This window comes from Cynocephalus volans, chromosome 1 (assembly GCF_027409185.1).
Source record: "Cynocephalus volans isolate mCynVol1 chromosome 1, mCynVol1.pri, whole genome shotgun sequence".
NCBI classification, from domain to species: domain Eukaryota; kingdom Metazoa; phylum Chordata; class Mammalia; order Dermoptera; family Cynocephalidae; genus Cynocephalus; species Cynocephalus volans.
In genome coordinates this window covers 40,657,666-40,680,093 of record NC_084460.1, presented here as the reverse complement: position 1 = coordinate 40,680,093, position 22,428 = coordinate 40,657,666, and the positions used below count along the sequence as shown (strand labels likewise).

Below are 22,428 nucleotides of genomic sequence, written 5' to 3'. Positions count from 1 at the left end.
AGAAAAATAGACATGTCAGGAGAAGAGTAAAATTAGAAAGAAAGAAGAGAACTAGGATACTCTCAACCTCCAAACTCCCCTGGGAAATGGAAGACTCTGGAGTTGAACATTCCCTACTGCTAAGGGAGTCTGGAAAACCCCAGACAAGATGTGCCCCGTCTCCCTGTGGATCAGAGGGACAGCGAGCCTCAGAGTTCTGAGCATTAGGAGCCGCCAACCAGAGTCCCTTCCCCCAGGGTTGGTGCTGTAGGTGCCAGCTAGTCCCACTGATGGCCTCAGGGGCTTGGTGTTCCCAAGAGGAGGGAGTGTGGCTGGCTTGTGTCCAGTGTTGTCTCCCGGAGCATAAGGCTGCACAGGGGAAGCCAATGTTCAGAGGCAGGAGCTGCAGAGCAGCAGTTCCTAGTTTGGTGGCACCAGCCAGACCAGTACCCCTAAAATGGGACTCTCGGGACTTCTGCCTATCCTGTTATCACTCATCCTCCTGGAGGATGTCCAGGAATCTGGGCTGGTTAAGGGGTTCTTTCTCAGTAAGTACTGGGGACTCAGTCCTTGTAGTAGAGAAGAGGAACTCAATGGGAAGGAGGGAACAAAGACCAATTTCACAGATGAGGAATGCTTTCCCCACCTCGGACTGGATCCCGGGCAGGGGAGAGGACCCCAGAGTCACTGGAGTCATTCTTTCAGCTCCCTTTCTCCTGATTAGACTCCTTTGGTCAATGCAGAAACTGATTCTGTGACAACTGACACCCCACTGCCATTCCAAGGAATTCTTCCTGGATGTGCCTGGACCTAGAGCTCATGAAATAGACCAGGGAACTCAGAGGCTTAAGGGACTTTTGCATAAGGACAGGCCTCTGCTCTCAGTGCTACCCTCATCAGTTTCCAAATCTTCCCATTGCAGCCTCCAAAAGTTTTCCCGCACTCCCAGAGGATCCTTACCTTTGGGGTAAAGAACGAACTCCAGAAGTCCCTTGGAATGCTGAATATGAAGACCCCATAATCAACAGTTAAAATATACTGAGCACTTAAAAAGTAGCGGTTGAGGGCCGAGCCTGTGGCTCACTCGGGAGAGTGCAGTGCTGGAAGTGCTGAGGCTGCGGGTTCAGATCCTATATAGGGATGGCCGGTGCACTCACTGGCTGAGCGCGGTGCGGGCGACACCAAGCCAAGGGTTGCGATCCCCTTACTGGTCACAAAACAAAACAAAACAAAACAAACAAACAAAAAGTAGTGGTTGAAAGTGAGTGCTCAGGAGCCACATAAGGCAGGTTCAATCCTGGCTCTGCTCCTTAGCAGCAGTGTGACCCTGGGCAAGTTCACATAACCTCCCTCTACTTCAGATTCCTGTTTATAAAATGTGAATATTAACAGGACTTTTCAGAGAGTTGTAAAGAGGGTTAGAGAGAAAACACCAAGCACATAGTAAGTGCTTCATCAATATTAGTCATTATTATTTTGCCCCAGGCAGCTTGACAATAGCTTTCCAAACTTTATTGCATTAGTCTTCAAAATGACCCTATAGGCAGATGAGGAAATCAAGGTTCAGAGAGAGTACCTGCCAAACCAAAAGTGGCACAGAATTCAAAGCCCAGCCATCCGGTGCCAGAAATGGAGACCTTAATCACCAAGAGCTATTGTGCCTCCCAGTGGAACATCCAAGCACAGCAGGGCCAAGTCACCAAAATAGTCCTAGGAGAGACTGTCCTACTCCCTGGAACATTATAGATGGCGGAGGCAGGGGTAGGGGTGAGACTGGGGATTAGATGGTGAGTTGTTATGGGGCTGGGGGTGTGGGCAGTGTTGTGAAAATCCTGAGCCTGCTCACGGTCACTACCGTCTGGGGACAGATGAAGTGAAATCAAGCTTCCCTAACTCTGAAGTGGTGCCCCAGGCTTGGGAAGAGAGAGCACTGGCCCCTTCAAGGCCTCACGGGAGTACATCTTCCCCTTCCTTAGAAACATGCCCCAAAATCAGAGTAAAATGCGAAATCAAGGAAAGGAACCAATGCACGAAGCACAGACATTGCCCGGAAAAGATGAAGTGCTGCTTGTTCAGCTGTGGAAAGAAATGTTTAGACCTCCGAAAAGGTAACCCACCGATCCCCTGAATTATCCAGTGCCCTTCCCTCCTGCCACCACCTGCACTGGCATTGTCCCTTCCCCTCTCCTCCTTCTCTCGTGGCTCATCTCTGACCAAGAGTCTGGGTGCTTCTTCTACTTGACACAAATCCTGTCAGTGCTGGGCTTGGGAGGTGTGGATTTTATTTCATTTCTGCCCCTATTTTGGTATGGGATGTGAGAAATGTAGTTTTTCCTTTCTGGGCCTCAGTTTCCTCATCTATAAGATGGGTATGGGTATCAGACCACATGGTCTCTTGGCTACTCTTCAGTGATCTTCTGAGATGCCACTGAAGTCCCACCAAATAACACCATTGTGACAGGTTATATGACAATTATAAAAGAAACGTCTATAATCTGTATTTCCTGGCTTTTTTTCTCCAGATCTCACTGTCTCCATAAATCCAGGATGCCTTCTCTTACCACCTTAGATCTCCTATACTCTTTCCTCTCTGCCCATATAATTGAACTCCAGAAAAGAGCCTCAAGGACTATTCATCCACACGTTCATTCAACACATATTTACCGATGCCCCTAGCACCTATGATGGGCTTTACTTGCTCATTGTGGCCAGTGAGGTCAGGAAAGGTTTCCCTGGAAAAGGGATCCATGATTTGAGATTTGAAAGATGGGCAGTACATATGCAAAAGTGAGAGGGAATAGCCTTCCAGGTGGAAGCTTGTGCAAAGGGCCTGTGTTAGGAGGCAGCGTGCTCAGGCCTAGGAAGGGCGGAGCACAGAAAGTGAGTATTACACGGCAAGACATGGGGAAGACGAGAAAGACGGAGCTGGACTGGGCAGAGAGGGTTAAGTGGTCTTGTCTTGACTCTGAGAGCAATGAATTGTCTACATTCAAATCCCTCACTGTCTATGTGAGCTCAGAAAAGCTACTTAGCCTCTTCAAGCCTCAGGTTCCTCATCTGCATAATGAGACCAATAAGAGGACCTACCTCATAAGACTAAACATTAACTTCTTTAACATATGAAATATATTGCACTTTAATAAAATGTTATAATCGTTGTTTTATTGTGCTTCAGATTATGAGGTTCTAACAAACTCTATTTGTACCTCATAACACTATGGACAAAACAATTGCTCATTAAATGCTTCTTTAAGTTCTGGATACATTTTTTACTTTTTAAATCTTTTTTATAATTTTTAACTGTGAACACTCCTAAGGCATTGGCTCTGGGCCAAACCATCAACTAGGAACTGCTGCATGAAGATAACATAAACCCAAATATCATATTGTGCTCCATAAATATACACAATTATCATGGTTCAATTAAAAAATGAATTTAAAAAAGATTCAGAGACAGAAGTAGATTAGAAGTTACCTGAAAAAGATGGGAAGGAATAACGGGAAGTTGTTGCTTAATCAGTATAGAGCTTATGTTCTAGCTGACGAAAAAGTTTTGGAAATAGATAGAGGTGGTGGTTACACAACACTGTGAATGTAATTAATTCCATGCAATTGTATGTTTCAAATTACCTAAAACAGAAATTCTTATGTTATACTGGTTTACAATGATTAAAAAGAAAAAAGATGACTTAATCCCCACCCTTGAAAACTTCCCATTCTCAAGAAGGAACCAGAAAATATGAACAAATCATTACATGGAGGTGATAAATATGTGTGTGAGATTAAGAAGCAATGAAGTAAAGCAAAGGGTAAAAAATGAATTCAGTAAAGACATCATGAAAGAGTTGATGTGTGGGAAAGCTTTTAACGAATGATTAGGAGTGCACCTAGTTACCAAGAAAAGGATGAACATTTTGGGCATGTGCAAAGGTATGAAGGTGTGTAAGAACACATTATTTTTAGAGCATAAAGTTTGAAAGGGTGGGTATTGAGTGCAGCATAAGAAATACAGTTGAAGAGGAGGAGGAGGAAATGGATTCTGAAGTCCTTCTGGGTTTTGGTAGAACTTTGTCTTGAGCTAAATGGATCAGTTATTCTGGAAACCAAAGTGGAGTGGACTGGAGAAGTCCTGGAGACCAGGTGGAGGGCTTTCATGGAAGTCCTGGCAAAAAATAATGATGCTTCAACTAAGAAAGTGGCAGAAAGGAAATAAAGGAGAGCTACTTAAGAGGCAAATCTGTGAGATTTAGCTGTTCAGACATCGGGGAGGTCCAGAAAACGAGGCCTTGTGGTGCTGCAGTGGCTCTTTGCATCCGCTCTGTAAGACAAGCAGGGTGGGATTTTGTATTCTCGTCTCACAGATGAGAAAGTCAAGCACCAGAGGGGTAACGTGAATGGTCAAGGTTTACACTGAATTGGGAGCAGAGCCCCGAGCTGAATTTGCCTCTCAGTGGAGACAAAGCGGGAGGTGGATATTCTCTAAGGAGGCGAGCACCCGACAGCTCTGCTCTGCCATCTCCCTGCAGATACATGCAGCATGCCAAAGGAAGTTGGCCCCTGCATGGCCTACATTCCACGCTGGTGGTATGATAAAGAAACGGAGACCTGCTCCGAATTCATCTATGGTGGTTGCCAAGGGAACAGTAACAACTTCCAATCTGAAGCTGTCTGCATGGTCACCTGCCAAAGAAAACGTAAGTTCCAGGGTTCCCAGTCTACCATGCTCACTGGGGCCACACTGAGAAGTCTAGGTGTTGCTGGTCCATACTAAGACCTGGACCGGCCTGGGGATGAAAGTGCCAGCTCCAATCAGGAGGTAAGAATGCACCTTGCAGAGATGTAAGTAGAAGGATATTTTCAGAAAGAGAGGGTGGGAAGGGAGGCAGTAGTCAAAGTACAAGGTGGGTAGGGGGTGCAGAGAAGAAACAGAAGTGGTGGAGTGTCCCAGACCAAATCAGAAGGAGGCCCAGTAAACCCATCCCAGTGCTGGGCATCATTCACCAGCCAATCATTACAGGTTTTTACTTCTCACCAAAGCTTGTCACCACTTCTCTTCCTTTTTAAGGTAATTTATAGCCAGGTCAACCGCATTTTTTATCAGCCAAACCGAGACACTTTTGAGAGTGAAAGGGGGTGCCATTAATTATCACACTGGGACAACAGGCATAAACTGGGACTCTACTGGAAAAATCAGAACACATGATTGCTCTATCCCCAAACTCACCTCACTTCTGTTTTCTCTTCCTGACAAAAGGAGTAAAAATGATCCCATCTTCTTTTTTTCCTTTAACTGCAAGATTTGGTTCCTAAGGTGACCACGGTCCAAACAGCTGACCTTTTCTTCTGCTGTCTCACAGACTCATCTTCCTGGATAGGATAAGGAGGAGATGGAAGAGTCTTCAGGATTTGGCTCGTAATCCAGGGCGCTCTCCACATGTGCCTGATTGATGCTGCAAATTGGCTTCCACTGGTCAAATCAAAGCTCTTGGCTGTGTCAAAAACTGAACCCCAGGATTTGCTTACGCCCTTTCCTCCAGCTCAGCTTCTTTTCAAACATGATGTCCTTTGCCCTTTGATCTCTTCTGAGGGTGAGACCCTATCTCTTCAATGTTCAAGGCCCCCTTTTATTCTTATGAAGCCTCCAGTTTATCCTCATAAAGTATGGTCTGTGAGGTCTGATATCTGTGAGGCTGAATAATTCACATCTGCAATACACAGATTCTTGCATATATTCCCATCTCCCTATATGCAGTTTTCAGAGAACAGGAGATTATTGTTTTTTTGTGACACAAAAAAAGGGAGAGAGGAGTATGCAAATCTTGTAAATCAATAATTCTGGTGACACTGTTACTCTGGTAAAATCATCATAAGATGCTTAAGAATGGAGACAAAGCAGATTGAGAATTTTTCTAAACCTTGTGAATTATGGTCTCCTTTAAAAACCAAATACACATGAAATACAAAAGAGAATATTACTCACGTGTGGAATCTATTAAAAAGGAGTCGATATAGAGATACAGAGTAGAAGAGTTGTTAGCAGAGACTGGGGAACGGAAAACAGGGAGAGGTTGGCCAACAGATACAAAATTACAATTAGATAGGAGGAATAGGTCTTGGTGTTTTCTCGGACAGCAGGGTGTCTATGGTTAACAGTTAAGCTTTGTATATTGCACAATAGCTAGAGGAGAGACTTTGAATATTTTTGCAATAAAGAAATGATAAATGCATGAGGTGAAGGTTACATTAACTACCCTGACTGGATCATTACAAATATACATGTATAAAAACATCAGATTGTACACCGTAAGTATGTACAATTACAATGTGTCAAGTAAAATAAAAAACATTTTTAAAAACTGAGAAAGTAAATTGCAACCAATTGCAAATTTTAAAAAGCTGAAAAATACCACACATTGCGCAAAATGTATACAAATTAATTTTTAATTAACCGTTTACATTTATGACATCAATTCTATAAAACTCAATTTTTGTGGAGGGAATGGAAAGACAATTCAGCCTTTCATTTAATATGGCTGACCAAAATACAATTATATTTTGATATTGATTATAGTCAGGATGTATAAAGAACACGAATGAATACAAAGCCATACTTGACTTTCATATTTGCTCTACAGGTCTGTGTCCTAAAAACACATATTTCAAAGGAAGACATAGTTTTTAAAAATTGGTTATGAATATTCATGGGGTACAAAGCTGACTGTCACCACTCATGCCCAAGATGTGGTGGCCAGATCCATACTTTCAGCATGCCCATTACCACAAGTTGCAATTATACCACATGTCCCCCACCCAATTATCCCCAACCTCCCTGCCCATCCCCCTTCACCCACTCCACTTTGTATCTCTAGGTATGTTCTCTCCCTCTGCAAATCAAAAGCACCACTGTGGTCTTTCTTTCCTTCCTTCTTTCTCTCTTAGCTCCCACTTATGAGTGAATACATGCACTACTTATCCTCTGTGCTTTGCTTATTTCACTCAACATAAGTTTCTCCAAGCTCGTCCATGTTGTTGCAAATGGGAGAATTTCATTCTTTTTTATGGCACAGTAGTATTCCATGGTGTATATATACCACAGTTTCCATCATCCATTGATGGACATTTAGGTTGGATTTAACTCTTGGCTATTGTAAACAGAAGTGCAATGAACATGGGAGTGCAGGTATCCCTTTGACATGATGATTTCCATTCCTTTGGGTATATACCTAGAAGTGGGATTGCTGGATAGTATGGAAGACCTACCTGTAGTTGTTTGAGAAAACTCCATACTGTTTTCTATAGTGGTTGTACTAATTTACAATCCCACCAACAGTGTAGGAGTGTTCCCTTCCCTCCACACCCTTGCCAATATTTGTTATTCTCCATCTTTTTGATTATAGCCAGTCTAACTGGGGTGAGATGATATCGCAATGTGGTTTTAATTTTCATTTCCCTGATGGCTAGTGATGTTGAATGTTTTTTCATGTACCTGTTGGCCATTTCTACATCTTCCTTTGAAAAATTCTATTCAGCTCCTTTGCCCATTTTTTAATTGGGTTATTTGTTGTTGTTGTTTTTTACTGTGCAATTGCTTGAGTTCCTTCTATATCCTGGATATTAACCCCTTGTTGGATGCATAGTTAGCACAAAGTTTCTCCCACTCTGAACGTTGTTGTTTCACTTTGTTGATTATTTCCTTTGCTGTAAAAACAGGAATTTTAATTAATTCCTTTTTGTGCAATTTCATCAAAAAAGAAAAAGATGTATAGTACATTTAAAATTGTATCTATTGAAGAATTAAGTATATTCTTTCTGGTAAAGAACTGCTGAACAGGCTTCCATAAGAACTGATTTTGTTCTATTTATAATTATATATATATATGGTAATTGGCGGAATTTTACACAGACCTGTTTTTCTGGTTTCATTCATTTCAAACTTGTTCCTCCTCCACCCACACATTACAATGCAGCCTTTAGCCACCTGCCTTAGTGTCATGATGTCACACGATTGGGACAGTAGAAAATAGAAGTATGGCTTGCAGCCATTCCTGCACCAGGGCACCTAGAAGCAACTTTCTATGCATAGAAATGACAGCAAACAACCTAAATATATCTCACTAAATCCAAATTAAATATGTCCCCAACTCAACTTTCCTCTATCTGGATGCCAAAAATGCTGGCAGCCATTCCAACACCACCTGACCCAGGAGAAGTATAACAGAGGGAAAGTTGGAGTGGAAAGGGAAGGCAGTCTGATTGACTATGGCTAGAATATTTTACTCTTACAAGTGTTACAATTATTATTTGACCATGTAAACATATAGCTAGATTCATTCCTCAAATCTTAAAAGGGGCCTGCTCAAGTGAGGGACCCTGAGATTTGAGCTCCAACAACTTCAGGGTAAATACAACTCTAAAAGGGCCCATGGACTTTTCTGGGGTTGCAGTAAAGGAGAGAATTCCATAGCGTGGTGCAAAAACTTCAAAATAGAAAATAATTGGGAAGAGGCATGAAAGGAGGAGACAGAGAGAAGTGAAAAGGAGTTAAACAGGAAAGAATAAGAATAGAGGGATGAAGGAGGAAAAGATGCTAGATGATCCAACCATTTTAAAGCAGGGTCTTAAACTTTTCACATGCCTCCCACCTAGAGATGGGACCTGTGTCTCCTCCCTTTGAATCTGGGCACGCTCAGTGACTGCTCTGGCCAATAAAATAAAGCAAAAATAATGTTACATGACTTCAAAGGCAAGGCCAGAAAAAGTGCAACACCCACTTGGTCCTCCTAGGAAGCTTGTTTGGGGTGTGGAGAGCAAGGGACACTACTGTGTAAGAGGTCCAGCTGTCTTGGGACAGCCATGCTAGAGAGGACATGTGTGTGCTCTGGCCAGCAGCCCCGGATAAGCTCTAACTAATAGCTAGCATCAATTTCCAGCTGAGTGACTGAGCTGCCCAATTCAATAGAACCTTCAGATGACTACAGCCCCAGCAGACACCTGACTGCAACCATGTGAAAGACCCCCTGAGAGAACCACCAAGCTGATTCCTTCTCAAATTCCTGACCCACAAAATCATGGGGAAAATAAAATGGGTGCTTTAAATGGCTGAGCTTGGGGAAAATTTATTTACAGCAATAGGTAATTGAAGATGGGAATGGAATGGAAGGAAGGGGAGATGGAAGCAGGGGAGGGAAGAGGAAGAGAAGGTGCCTTGGGGAAGGAAAAAAGATCTGGCCAAGATAAGAGGGTGCCAGTTTTGAGAAGGGGGCACCACAGCAGAGGCTTGTAATTAGAGCACACCAAAACTTGACATCTCTTTTCAAATAAATGTAATGCTTAGTATGACTTGAGCTAAGAGGCTCTAAAAAGAGGCTGGGATCTGCTTGCCATGGTTGCTGCTGCCATCTCTCAGTTTTCCTCTTCTTAAAAAGGGCTGGTTAAACTGATTACTATTTCTGAAAATGCTGTTATTAAATGCCTACATTAGGGCTTGTTTAAAATGTGGGTTCTCCAGAGCTAGCAAATTGCTATCTCTAGGGGCAGAGCCCAGGAATTTGCATTTTTAACAAGTACTGTCAAGTGATTCTAAAGTTTCAGAATCTGTGGATTGAATAATATTTAAGGGCCAATGCAGCAGTGAAAAAAAAAGACTTAAGAAATCTATTGGTGAAGTAAGATTATCTGTTTGAAAATGACAATCATACATGTAGAAAACTCTAAGGATTCCACACACACCCCAAAAACCTGTTAGAACTAATAACAAATTCATTGAAGTTGTAGGATACAAAATAAACATACAAAGCTCAGTGGCCATTTTATACACCAACAACAAGCTATTTGAAAGAGAATTTTTTTAAAATTCCACTTATTTTAGCAACAGCAAAAAATAACAGTAACTAACTTAACCAAGAAAGTGAAAGACTTGTACACTGAAAATTATAAAACATTGATGAAGGAAAATTTAAAAACCACAAATAAATGGAAAGACAATCCATGTATACAGATTGGAAGAATTAATATTGTCAAAACGTCCATACATTTTTCAATATACAGACTCAATGCAATCCCTGTCAAAATGCCAATGGCATTTTTTACAGAAAAAAAAGTGCTTTGAAAAATGTCTATTCAGCTCCTTTGCCCATTTTTTTAATTGGGTTATTTGGTTTTTTTACTATATAATTGTTTGTTTTCCTTCTATATTATGGATATTAATCCCTTGTGAGATGCACAGTTAGCAAAAATTTTTTCCCACTCCGTAGGTTGTCATTTCCCTCTGTTGATTGTTTCCTTTGCTGTGCAGAAGATTTTTAATTTGATATAGTCCCATTTGTTTATTTTTTCTTTTGCTGCTTGTGCTTTTGGGCTCCTGTTCATAAAGTCTGTGCCCAGACCTAGTTGCTGGAATCTTTCACCTATATTTCTCCATTGTAATTTTACAGTTTTAGATCTAATACTTATATCTTTAATACATTTTGAGTTGACTTTAGTGTATGGTGAGAGATGCATATCTAGTTTCATTCTTCTGCATATGGATATCCAGTTTTCCCAGCACCACTTGTTGAAGAGGAAGTCATTTCTCCAATGTAGATTTTTGGGGATTTCTGGGTTCTCAATTCTACTCCACTAATCCAAATTTCTATTTTTATACCAGTACCATGCTGTTTTGGTTACAATAGCTTTGTAGTATAATTTGAAGTCAGGTAGTGTTATGCATTTAGAGGAGCTATAATCAAAAAGATGGTGAATAACAAATGTTGGTGAGTGTGTGCAGAGAAGGGAGCACTCCTGCATTGTTGATGGGACTGTAAATTAGTAAAACTACTATGGAAAACAGTATGGAGATTTCTCAAACAACTAAAGATAGATCTTCCATACGATCCAGCAATCCCACTTCTGGGTATATACCCAGAAGAACGGAAATCATCATGTCAAAGGTATATCTGCACTCCCATGTTCATCGCACCTCTGTTTATAATAGCCAAGGCATGGAACCAACCTAAATGTCCATTGATGGACGATTGGATAAGGAAAATGTGGTATATATACACCATGGAATACTACCCAGCCATAAAAAAGAATGAAATGCTCCCATTTGTAACAACATGGATGAGCCTGGAGAAACTTATGTTGGGTGAAATAAGCAAAGCTCAGAGAGATAAATACTGCATGTACTCACTCATATGTGGGGGCAAGAGAGAAAGAAGGAAGGAAAGAAAGAGCACAGTAGTGCATTGGATGTACAGAGAGAGAGAACATTCTATGGGCTGCAAAGTGGAGTGGGAGGGGAGGAGGAGGGAAGTTCGGGATAATTGAGTGGGGGACATCAGGTACAGATGCAATTTGTGGTTATTGGTATACAGCCAGTATGAATCTGGCCCCCACATCATGGGCATGAGGGGTGGCAATCAGCTTTGTATCTCATGAATATGCATAACCAATAAATAAAATTAAAAATTAAAAAATAAATAAAAATAAAATTATAATGAAACTGGCACCTAAAAAAAAAAACAGAAAAAAGAAAAGAAAAAAAACCTAAAATTTATGTAGAACCACAAAAAACCTGGAATAGCCAAAGCACTCTTAAGAAAGAACAAAGCTGTAGGCATCACACTTTCTGACTTCAAATTATATTGCAACGTTGTAGTAATCAAAATGGTATCTTACTGACATAAAAACAGACATATAGACCAATGGAACAGAATAGAGAACCCAGAAATAAACCCACAAGTTTGCAGTCAACTGACCTTTGACAAGGGTGCCAAGAACCCACACAATGGAAAGGATAGTGTCTTCAACAAATGATGCTGGGAAAACTGGATATCCATTGGCAAAAGAATGAAATTGGACCCCTATCTCACACCATACACAAAAGTCAACTCAAAATGAATTAAAGTCCTAAGCATAAGCCCTGAAACTGAAAAACTCCTTAAGAAAATGGAGTTCAATATCTTGAAGAGATACTGACACTTCCATGTTCATTGCAGCATTATTCACAATAGCCAAGATATGGAAAAAACCTAAATGTCCAGCAACAGATGAATGGATAAGAAATATATATATGTGTGTGTATATGTATATATATATATGTATGTATGCATATGTATATATGTATGTGTGTATATACATGTAGGTATGTATGTACACAATGGAATATTATTCAGCCTTTAAAAAGAAGGAAATTTTGCCATTTGCCACAACATGGATGAACCTGAAGGACATTACACTGAGTGAAATAAGCCAGACACAGAAAGACAAATATTGCATGATCTCACTTACATGTGGAATGTGAAATGATCAAACTCATAGAAGCAGAGACTAGAATGGTGGTTGCCAAGGACACAGAAAGGGAAAAATGAGCAGATGTTGGTCAAAGGATTCAGTTTCAGTTTCGGTTATGCAAGATGAATGAGTTCACTTCTGGAGATCTAATGTACATGTGTTGACTACAGTTAACAACATTGTATTATACCACATTGTGTACTTGAAATTTGTTAAAAGGGTAGATCACAAAAAGGGTTAACTATGTAAGGTGATGGATATGTTAATTAGCTTGAATATGGTGCTCACTTCACAATGTGCATATATATCAAAATATCAAGCTGTACACCTTAAATATGAACAATTCCTATTTGTCAATTATACCTCAATAAAGCTGGGAGGAAAAAATATTCCTAGATGAAAACATGAGGAAAAACCTTCTTGACATTGGTCTTGGCACTTATTTTTTGGATATGACACAGAAATCACAGACAGCAAAAGCAAAAATAGATAAGTGGGATTATATCAAACTGCAAAGCTTCTGCACAGCAAGGGAAACAATCTGCAAAATGAAAGGGTAACCTACTAAATGGGGAAAAATACTTGCAAACTGTATATCCAATAAGGGGTTAATACAACTGAATACTAAACACACAAATAACTTGATTAAAAATGGTCAAAGGATGTAAATAGACACTTCACAGAGGAAGAAATTCAAATGGCCAACCGGGATATTAAAAGGTGCCTAAGATCTCTAATTATCAGGAAAATGCAAATCAAAAGCATAATGAGATGTCACCTGACAACCTGTTAGGATGGCTATTGTAAGTGTTGGAAAGGATGTGGAGAAAAGAGAACTTTTGTACACTGTTGATAGGGATGTAAATTGGTACAGCCATTGTGGAAAAAATATAGAAGTTCTCCCCAAATTAAGAATAGACTATCATATGATCCAGCAATCTCACTTTGAGGTATATATCCAAAGAAATTGAAATCAGGATTGAGAAGAGATTTCTGCATTCCCATGTTTATTGCAGCATTATTCATGGCAAATATGGAAACAACCTAAATATCTGCTGACAGATGAATGTAAAGGAAAATGTGGTAGTGGTGGTGGGATGTGTGTGTGCGTATGTATATATAAGCAGAGAGAGAATGGGAATATTATCAGTCTTTGAAAAAAGAAAAAGAAAATTCTGCCATTTGGGGCAATATGAATGGAGCTAGAGGACATTATGCTAGGTGAAATAAGCAAGACAAAGAGAAATACTGCATGATCTCACTATATGTAATTTTTTTCTTTTTTCCTCATAGAATTTTTTTGGTGGTAAGATATATATAACATAAGAATTGCTATTTTAAGCATTTTTAAACATGCAATTGTGTGAAATTAATTATATTCATAATGCTGTATGGTCACCACCTCTATTTCCAAAACTTTTTTGTCATCCTAAATATAAACTCTGTACCCATTAAGTAATAAATTCTCATTATTTCTTCCCCCTGTTTCTGGCAACCTCTAATCTACTTTTGTCTCTGAATTTTTTCTTTTTTATTTATTTTTCTAATTGACCCAGGATGATTATATATATTTATGGAGTACAAAATTTTTTCATCAATTGACAAATAAAATTATATTTATTGAGTACAACATAATGCTTTGAAATATATATACATTGTGGAATGGTTGAATCTAGCTAACTAACATATGCATTACCTCACAGTTTTCATTTAGTGGTGAGAATATTTAAAAGCTACTTTCATAGAATTTTTCAAAAATACAATTCATAGATGCAGAGGGTAGGATGGTGGTTGCCAGGTGCTGGGGGAAATGGGCTGATGTTGGTCAAAGGTACAAGTTTCAGTTATGCAAGATGAATAAGTTCCAGAGATCTAATGTACAGCATGGTCACAATACTTGACAACACTGTACTGTATACTTGAAATTTAGTAAGAGGATAAAATTTAATATAAATCTTCTCAACACACACACAGTAATTATACAGAGGTGATAGATATGTTAATTAGCTAAATGTGGTGATCATTTCACAATGTATACATATGTCAAAACACCAAGTGGTACACTGTGGAGTATGCATAAAGTAAATGTACTTCACAGGGCCTGGTTTTCCAAAGCCTTGCAGTTTCAAATATTGACCTTCCAAAGGACAGGAAATTTTCCTCAGGCTATAGTCTCCATCGTAAGATAAGGAATTGTAACACAGCAAGGTTGCTGGCTCAAAGACAGACAGGTTACTGATTGATATGTAAAGATACTGGGAAATTGCTGTAAGAAGAGAATGTTTGCTAAAATCAAACTTTTGTTAGTGGATCAACTTAACTTCTTGAAAATTGCATTATAGAATGTCACCTTGCCTTTCTTACTGAATGTTACCAGCTTCTATTGTTAAACCTGTTAAACTGTACTTAGCAAAAACCCCACCTATGTTCCCTTCCTGCAACTTCCTCTCTCTTGAGGGTTCTGAGAGATTAACCCCTTTCCAGTGCTTCTCATTGCTCAGAAGATATGGGCTTTGAGTAATCTTTGGTGGCTCCATCACCCAGGGGAAAAGGGGTGACAAATCTGCGGGAGGCAAAGCAACAGTATACCTTAAATATGTACAATTTTGGGGGGTCAATGATATCTAAATAAAGCTGTTTAAAAAATTACAGTTAAGTCCAAATAGTTATTGAGAAAAAAAAAAGCCTTAATGCAATTGTTAAAAATTAACTCCTCAAATAGAAAAGTCATAATTTTTTTAAGTAGTTAACATAACATGAAAGAAAATCAGTAATATCTTAGAACTAAAATTTTGAATGATTGCAACAAAATTGTGCCACATATCTCCTCATTATGAAAAAGAAGTCTATTTTTCCCTGAATTCTGGTGTAGAGGGAGATTAGGAGAGAATGTTAGAATTGTTGAAGGGAGAAGGATAGCGAAAGGTGGGTGGTGGTGAAGACACTAATAACACTGCTTATTTGGTGGTTCTGCAAAATGTCCATCTAGTCGAGTTGTCCCCATGTGTGGTAGCTCCCACATTTACATTTCCTGTTGTCTCACACCTGTGTGAGAGCTAGTCTACTGTCCTGGGGAGCATATCACAGACCTGTGCATTATTATGATCCAGACCAAATTGCCAACAAGTCAACCTTGGTCAGCATCCTGTGGGAAGAGCTCATGTCTAGGAATAAAGAGATTCGAATCTGAATCCCAACTTCACCCTGGTTGGGGTGAGGCAGGGTGCAAGATGATCCTCTTAGGTCCTCAGTTTCCCATCTGTAAGATGAAGGTGATGGACTAATGATCTCAAAAAGTACTTTTAAATTTGAGAAAATATGGCAGCTCAGGAATCCTGCCAAATCTGATAAGCACCCAGTGCTCATCCATCCCATTGGTACATCTCAACCTTTGATCAGGGTTGACATACATGAATGACTGGAACAGAATTACTCTGTCCCAGGGGCCCAGGGGCCAAACAGGCCCCTGGAAATGACCAGAGTGTGCTCTGTGATTGACAACATCTGCCCATCTGCTCTGCTCAGGAATGAACTCAGAGCCCTCAGGGCTGAGCACAAGGAACCTCTTCCTTGAAGGACCTCGGTGGAGCTGGAGGATACTGGATCTCTTTATTACTGACTCTTTGCTCATTACTCTTCCCATTGGACCCCAGAAGACACCTCAAGTGGAATCTTTAGTTGTTTCTCATGGTTCCATGCAGACCCTGGATCCCTCATCTTCCTGTTGTTCTTATTCTCTCCTCAGAGCTATCTCCATAGCCAGAAATGCCAGAAGGAAACTTGGATGGTTTGCAAACTCAGGGAATGTCTGAGCTGAAGGACCTAGAGAACTCCACCAGCCCCAAGTCATCTCCTTTTTTTTTTTTTTATTACACATGTACAAATGGGAGCTTCTATTAGGAAATGGACTTGTCCAAGGCCACAGAGAAAATCCATTGCAAAACTAGAGCTAAAATTCAGGTCTGAAGGGTGGCATGGTGCCGCCAGATCCCACACACTACCTGGAAATCAGGGTGGGTATAGTGGCTATTCGTCATGTTGCTTTATAATACTCAGCATCTAAATCTCTTTCCTATAGTTGAAGAATTCTCTACCAGGGGAGCCTTGGAGGAAGGTAAGACTAGCATTTCACTATAGGAGCTGAAAGGGCCAGACTCTCACTCTATTAGTCAGGGTACAGTAAAGAACACAAAAGCTGTACTGTGCATTTCAAACAGAGAGGATTTAATACTGAGAACTGGTTACATGAGTATTGGGAGGGTGAAAGAAAAAATGAGGAGAAGCTGAGACATTCCTTACCCCTAAATTTGGAAGAATAAAATGTTTGGGGTTGCCAGAACCTAGTAGTTAATGGAAGGGGACCAAGAACAGCTTGTGTTCACTCCTTTGAGGCCACAGACAGGTGGAAGCTGTGTGGCTGGCACTCTATCTTCTAAAATGCACTGCAGATTATAAAAGAAAACATAACCGTCATCATTATCAGCTAACAAAAACTGTCCCTCACTAAGTACACTGCACCGTGCAAAGCCCTTCAATCCTTAATTTCACAGATTTCAGGACCACGGCGCCAGAGCTGCTGTGGATGCAGACAGGATCCTGGAGGCCGGGGCTGCGCTGAAGGCGGCCAGCGGCCACTTTCAGGATTCGAGGTTTCAGGCCAGCATAAAAGAAGATTCCTGGGAGCGCCCGAGCCGTGCTGCGGGACTGACTGAACAGCCCGAGGTGGCAGTGGCCGAGAACGGGGAAGGTGACAAACCAGAGGCAGAGAGTGAGTGCCCGACCTGGCAAAGCCTTGTGAGTGACCCCTGGCCCAGCCCTGCTCAGGGGGCTGACGCCCACCCGGCTTCCGCCTGCATCACCGGGTCACTCACCGCCCCGGGGCTGCCTCCATTTTCCCAGGTGCTCGCAGCTCCGCCCTGCTCGGCCCCTCACTGAGCCTTCCCACTTGCTTGGCCCGGCGCGGGGCTTCCCGGGGCCTGCGGGCCGGCCTCAGCTCCCACTCCCTCCGTGGTTCTCTGGCGGGGCTGGTGGCGTGCGGCATCCCCGGCCAGTGATGGGAGGGCAAGGAAGTACGGGCGGGGCCGACTGTCACTCCACCACACCCTGGACTCCGGCCCCCGGTAAACTTCCTGTTACTGGGAGGCAGATACCATCTCTGCGGCCACCAGTTCAGAAAAAAGCCTAACCAATTTCTGGTTGGGAATAGTGTGGTAGGAGAGTTCCCAGGTCCACTTGAACCTGCCGGAGAGCCGGCTACAGGCGGGCACTAGATTCGGTCCATGCCAGGGGGATACAAAGCTGAACAAGTCCCGAGAAAGATCTACACAGTGCTACAAAGGCACCCAGAGCAACCGGTCGTCTGTGCCTACCAGAAACCTGGTAGACTTCCTGGGCGAGGTGGTGCTGAGCAGGGTCTTGAAGGCCAAGCTGATAGACGAGGGTTGCTGAAGACACGTCCCAGCCCAGCACAGTGCGCACAGAGTGGGGAGATGTGCGGCCAGGGAGGCAGAGACTCGACAGAAACCACACACCCTGTGGGGTCGCCACTGCACGATCCAACAGACTGGGCCAGAGCACACTGAACAGGGAGAAGTCCTGCACAGGAAGTGGAAGCTCAACAGAGATCACACACCCTGTGGTACGTGATCCACCAGCCCAGCAGAGTCCAAGCTGACCAGAAAGGTAGCTCCCCGGAGAGGCACAAGACTCAAGGCATCCATACACACAAGGCACTAGAGGCCAACTGAGCAGTCACGGAGGTAGCCATACCAAATTGGCAACCACAGCAACATCTTACTTAGTCAATAGTCTCAAACCGGAGGACTGTGAAACCCCCTGCCACAATGAATAAACATCAAAAAAAAAGATACCAGAAATACAAACAATCAAGAAAGTACACCACCAAAAGTTAATAAATCTCAAACTCTAGATCCTATAGAACAAGAAGCCCTTGAAATGACGGACAAGGAATTTCGAGTGATAATTCTAAGAAAACTGAATGAGATACAAGAAAACTCAGCTAGACATCATGATGAAATGAGGAAAAATATACAGGATCTGAAAGAGGAAATGTACAAGAAAATCAATGTCCTGAAAAAAAATGTAGCAGAACTTGCCGAACTGAAGAAGTTATTCAGTGAAATAAAAAACACAATGGAGAATTTAACCAGCAGGCTTGTCGAAGTTGAAGAGAGAACCTCTGAACTTGAAGATGGGCTGTTTGAAATAACACAAGCAGACAAAAAGAAAGAAAAAAGAATCAAAGACATTGAGGAAAATCTGAGAGAGATATCAGACAACCTTAAGCGCTCAAATATCCGAGTCATGGGTATTCCAGAAGGGGAGGAAAATGGAGATTGCATTGAAAACATATTCAACAAAATAGTGGCAGAAAACTTCCCAGGTATAGGAAAAAATCACAGATCTTCAGATCCAGGAAGCTCAATGATCTCCAAACGTATTCAACCCAAAAAGGCCTTCTCCAAGACATGTCATAGTCAAATTGGCAAAACTCAGAGACAAAGAGAGAATCTTAAAAGCTGCAAGAGAGAAGCGTCAAATCACTTATAAGGGAGCCCCAATCAGGCTAACATCAGACTTTTCATCACAAACCCTAAAAGCTAGAAAGGAATGGGGTGATATATTCAAAATACTAAAAGACAAAGATTGCCAGCCAAGAATACTCTACCCTGCAAGGCTATCCTTCCGAAATGAAGGGCAAATAGTATATTTCTCACACAAACAAAAACTGCAGGAGTTCACTACCACATGACCACCCTTACAAGAAATCCTCAAGGGAGTACTGCGTTTGGTTCCTGAAAAATAACTACCACTGCCATAAAAACCCAAGAAAAATCAAAACCCACTAGTATAATAAAAATGGCATTCATGAAGAGAAAACAAGCAAACAAAAACGCTATCTACAACCTAAGGAACCAACAAACACAGAAACCAAACAGTAAATCAGAAAGCAAGGAACAAAAGACACCTAAGACAAGCAAACAACCAATAAAATGCTAGGAATAAATCAACACCTTTCAATAACAACTCTTAATGTAAAAGGCTTAAATTCCCCAATCAAAAGACACAGACTGGCTGACTGGATCAAAAACGAAGACCCAACTATATGCTGCCTACAAGAGACCCACCTCACCCATAAAGATTCACACAGACTAAGAGTGAAAGGATGGAAAAAGATTTACCATGCAAACAGAAAAGAAAAACGAGCTGGAGTAGCTATTCTTATATCTCACAAAATAGACTTTAAACTAAAAACCATAAAAAGAGACAATGAGGGACACTACTTAATGATAAAAGGACTGATCCATCAAGAAGACATTACAATCATAACTATGTACGCACCCAATGTTGGAGTAGCCAGATTTATAAAACAAACTCTATTAGACCTAAAGAAGGAAATAGACACTAATAGCGTAATAGCGGGGGACCTGAACACCCCACTGTCAATATTAGACAGATCATCTAGGCAAAGAATCAGTAGAGAAACACAAGATCTAAACAAGACTCTAGACCAATTGGAATTGGCAGATATCTACAAAACATTCCATCCAACAACCTCAGAATATTCATTCTTCTCATCAGCACATGGATCATTCTCCAGGATAGATCACATATTAGGTCACAAATCAAGTCTCAAAAAATTCAAAATATTGGAAGTATCCCATGTATCTTCTCAGACCACAATGGATTAAAACTAGAAATTAATAACAAACAAAACTCTGGAAACTATACAAACACATGGAAATTAAACAGCATTCTACTTAATGACATATGGGTCCAAGAAGAAATCAAGCAGGAAATCAAAAAATTTATTGAAACTAATGAAAACAATGATACATCATACCAAAACCTGTGGGATACTGCAAAAGCAGTATTAAGGGGGAAATTTATTGCATTAAATGCTCACTTCAGAAGAATGGAAAGATGGCAAGTGAACAACCTAACACTTCACCTTAAAGAACTAGAAAAACAAGAACAATCCAAACCTAAAGTTAGCAGACGGAAAGAAATCATTAAGATCAGAGCAGAACTGAATGAAATTGAAAACCAAAAAACAATTCAAAAGATCAACGAATCAAAAAGTTGGTTTTTTGAAAAGATAAATAAAATTGACAAACCATTAGCATGGCTAACAAAAAAAAGAAGAGAGAAGACTCAAATAACAAAAATTAGAAATGAAAAAGGCGATATTACAACTGATTCATCTGAAATACAAGGAATCATTCGAGACTACTATAAACAACTATACGCCAACAAATTTGAAAATCTGGAGGAAATGGATAAATTTCTGGACACACACAAGCTCCCAAAACTGAACCGTGAAGACGTAGAAAATTTGAAAAGACTAATAACAATAAAGGAGATGGAAGCTGTTATCAGAAGGCTCCCAACAAAGAAAAGCCCAGGACCAGATGGATTCACAGCAGAATTTTACCAAACATTCAAAGAGGAATTGACACTGATTCTTTACAAACTATTCCAAAAGATTGAAACGGACGGAAATCTCCCAAACTCATTCTATGAAGCAAACATCATCCTGATACCAAAACCAGGTAAAGACATAACCAAAAAGAAAACTGCAGGACGATATCCTTGATGAATATAGATGCAAAAATCCTCAGTAAAATACTAGCAAACAGAATACAGCAACACATACGTAAAATTATTCACCACGATCAAGTGGGATTCATCCCAGGGATGCAAGGTTGGTTCAACATACGCAAATCAATAAATGTGATACACCATATTAATAAACTCAAACACAAGGACCATATGATCATCTCTATAGATGCTGAAAAAGCATTTGATAAAGTTCAGCACTCATTCATGACAAAGACCCTCTATAATTTAATTATAGAGGGAAAGTATCTCAACATAATTAAAGCCATATATGCCAAAACCACTGCCAATATCATCCTGAATGGGGAAAAGCTGAAAGCTTTTCCTTTAAGAACAGGAACTAGACAAGGATGCCCACTCTCACCACTCCTATTCAACATAGTGTTGGAAGTACTAGCCAGAGCAATCAGAGAAGAGAAGGAAATAAAGGGCATCCAGATTGGAAAAGATGAAGTTAAACTGTCCCTGTTTGCAGATGACATGATCCTATATATCGAACAGCCTAAAACCTCTACAAAAAAACTGCTGGAATTGATAAATGATTTCAGCACATTAGCAGGATACAAAATCAACATACAAAAATCAGTAGCATTTCTTTTCTCCAATAGTGAACATGCAGAACGAGAAATCAAGAAAGCCTGCCCATTTACAATAGCCACCAAAAAAATAAAATACTTAGGAATTGAGTTAACCAAGGAGGTGAAAAATCTCGATCATGAGAACTACAAACCACTGCTGAGAGAAATTAGAGAGGATACAAGAAGATGGAAAGATATCCCATGCTCTTGGATTGGAAGAATCAACATAGTGAAAATGTCCATACTACCCAAAGTGATATACAAATTCAATGCAATCCCCATCAAAATTCCAAAGACATTTTTCTCAGAAATGGAAAAAACTATCCAGACATTTATATGGAACAATAAAAGACCACGCATCGCCAAAGCAATGCTGAGCAAAAAAAATAAAGCGGGAGGCATAACACTACCTGACTTTAAGCTATACTACGAAGCTATAATAACCAAAACAGTATGGTACTGGCATGAAAACAGACACACTGACCAATGGAATAGAATAGAGAATCCAGAAATCAACCCACACACTTACTGCCATCTGATCTTTGACAAAGGCACCAAGCCTATTCACTGGGGAAGGGACTGCCTCTTCAGCAAATGGTGCTGGGATAACTGGATATCCATATGCAGGAGAATGAAACTAGATCCATACCTCTCACCGTATACTAAAATCAACTCAACATGGACTAAGGATTTAAATATACACCCTGATACAATAAAACTTCTTAAAGAAAACATAGGAGAGGGCTGAGCCCGTGGCGCACTCGGTAGCGTGCTGCGCTAGCAGCGCGGCGACGCTCCTGCCGCCGCGGGTTCGGATCCTATATACGGATGACCGGTGCACTCCCTGGCTGAGCGCCGGTCACGGAAAAAAAAAAAAAAAAAAAAAAAGAAGCAAAAGAAAACATAGGAGAAACACTTCAGGAAATAGGACTGGACACAGACTTCATGAATACAGACT

The 22,428-nt window shown here is 40.8% G+C and overlaps 1 protein-coding gene and 1 pseudogene across 1 annotated transcript; both read left to right on the top strand.

The window, feature by feature from the left end:
* Positions 1–436: 436 nt before the first annotated feature.
* Positions 437–4,750, top strand: LOC134374985 (WAP four-disulfide core domain protein 6A-like). Its single transcript, XM_063093149.1, has 3 exons — positions 437–527; positions 1,956–2,087; positions 4,506–4,750. Exons 1-3 carry the CDS (start codon positions 437–439, stop codon positions 4,748–4,750), a joined length of 468 nt encoding a protein of 155 aa, XP_062949219.1.
* A 51-nt stretch (positions 4,751–4,801) lies between these two features.
* LOC134374909 (large ribosomal subunit protein uL18-like) overlaps positions 4,802–22,428 on the top strand; it is a 62,963-nt pseudogene continuing 45,336 nt past the window's right edge.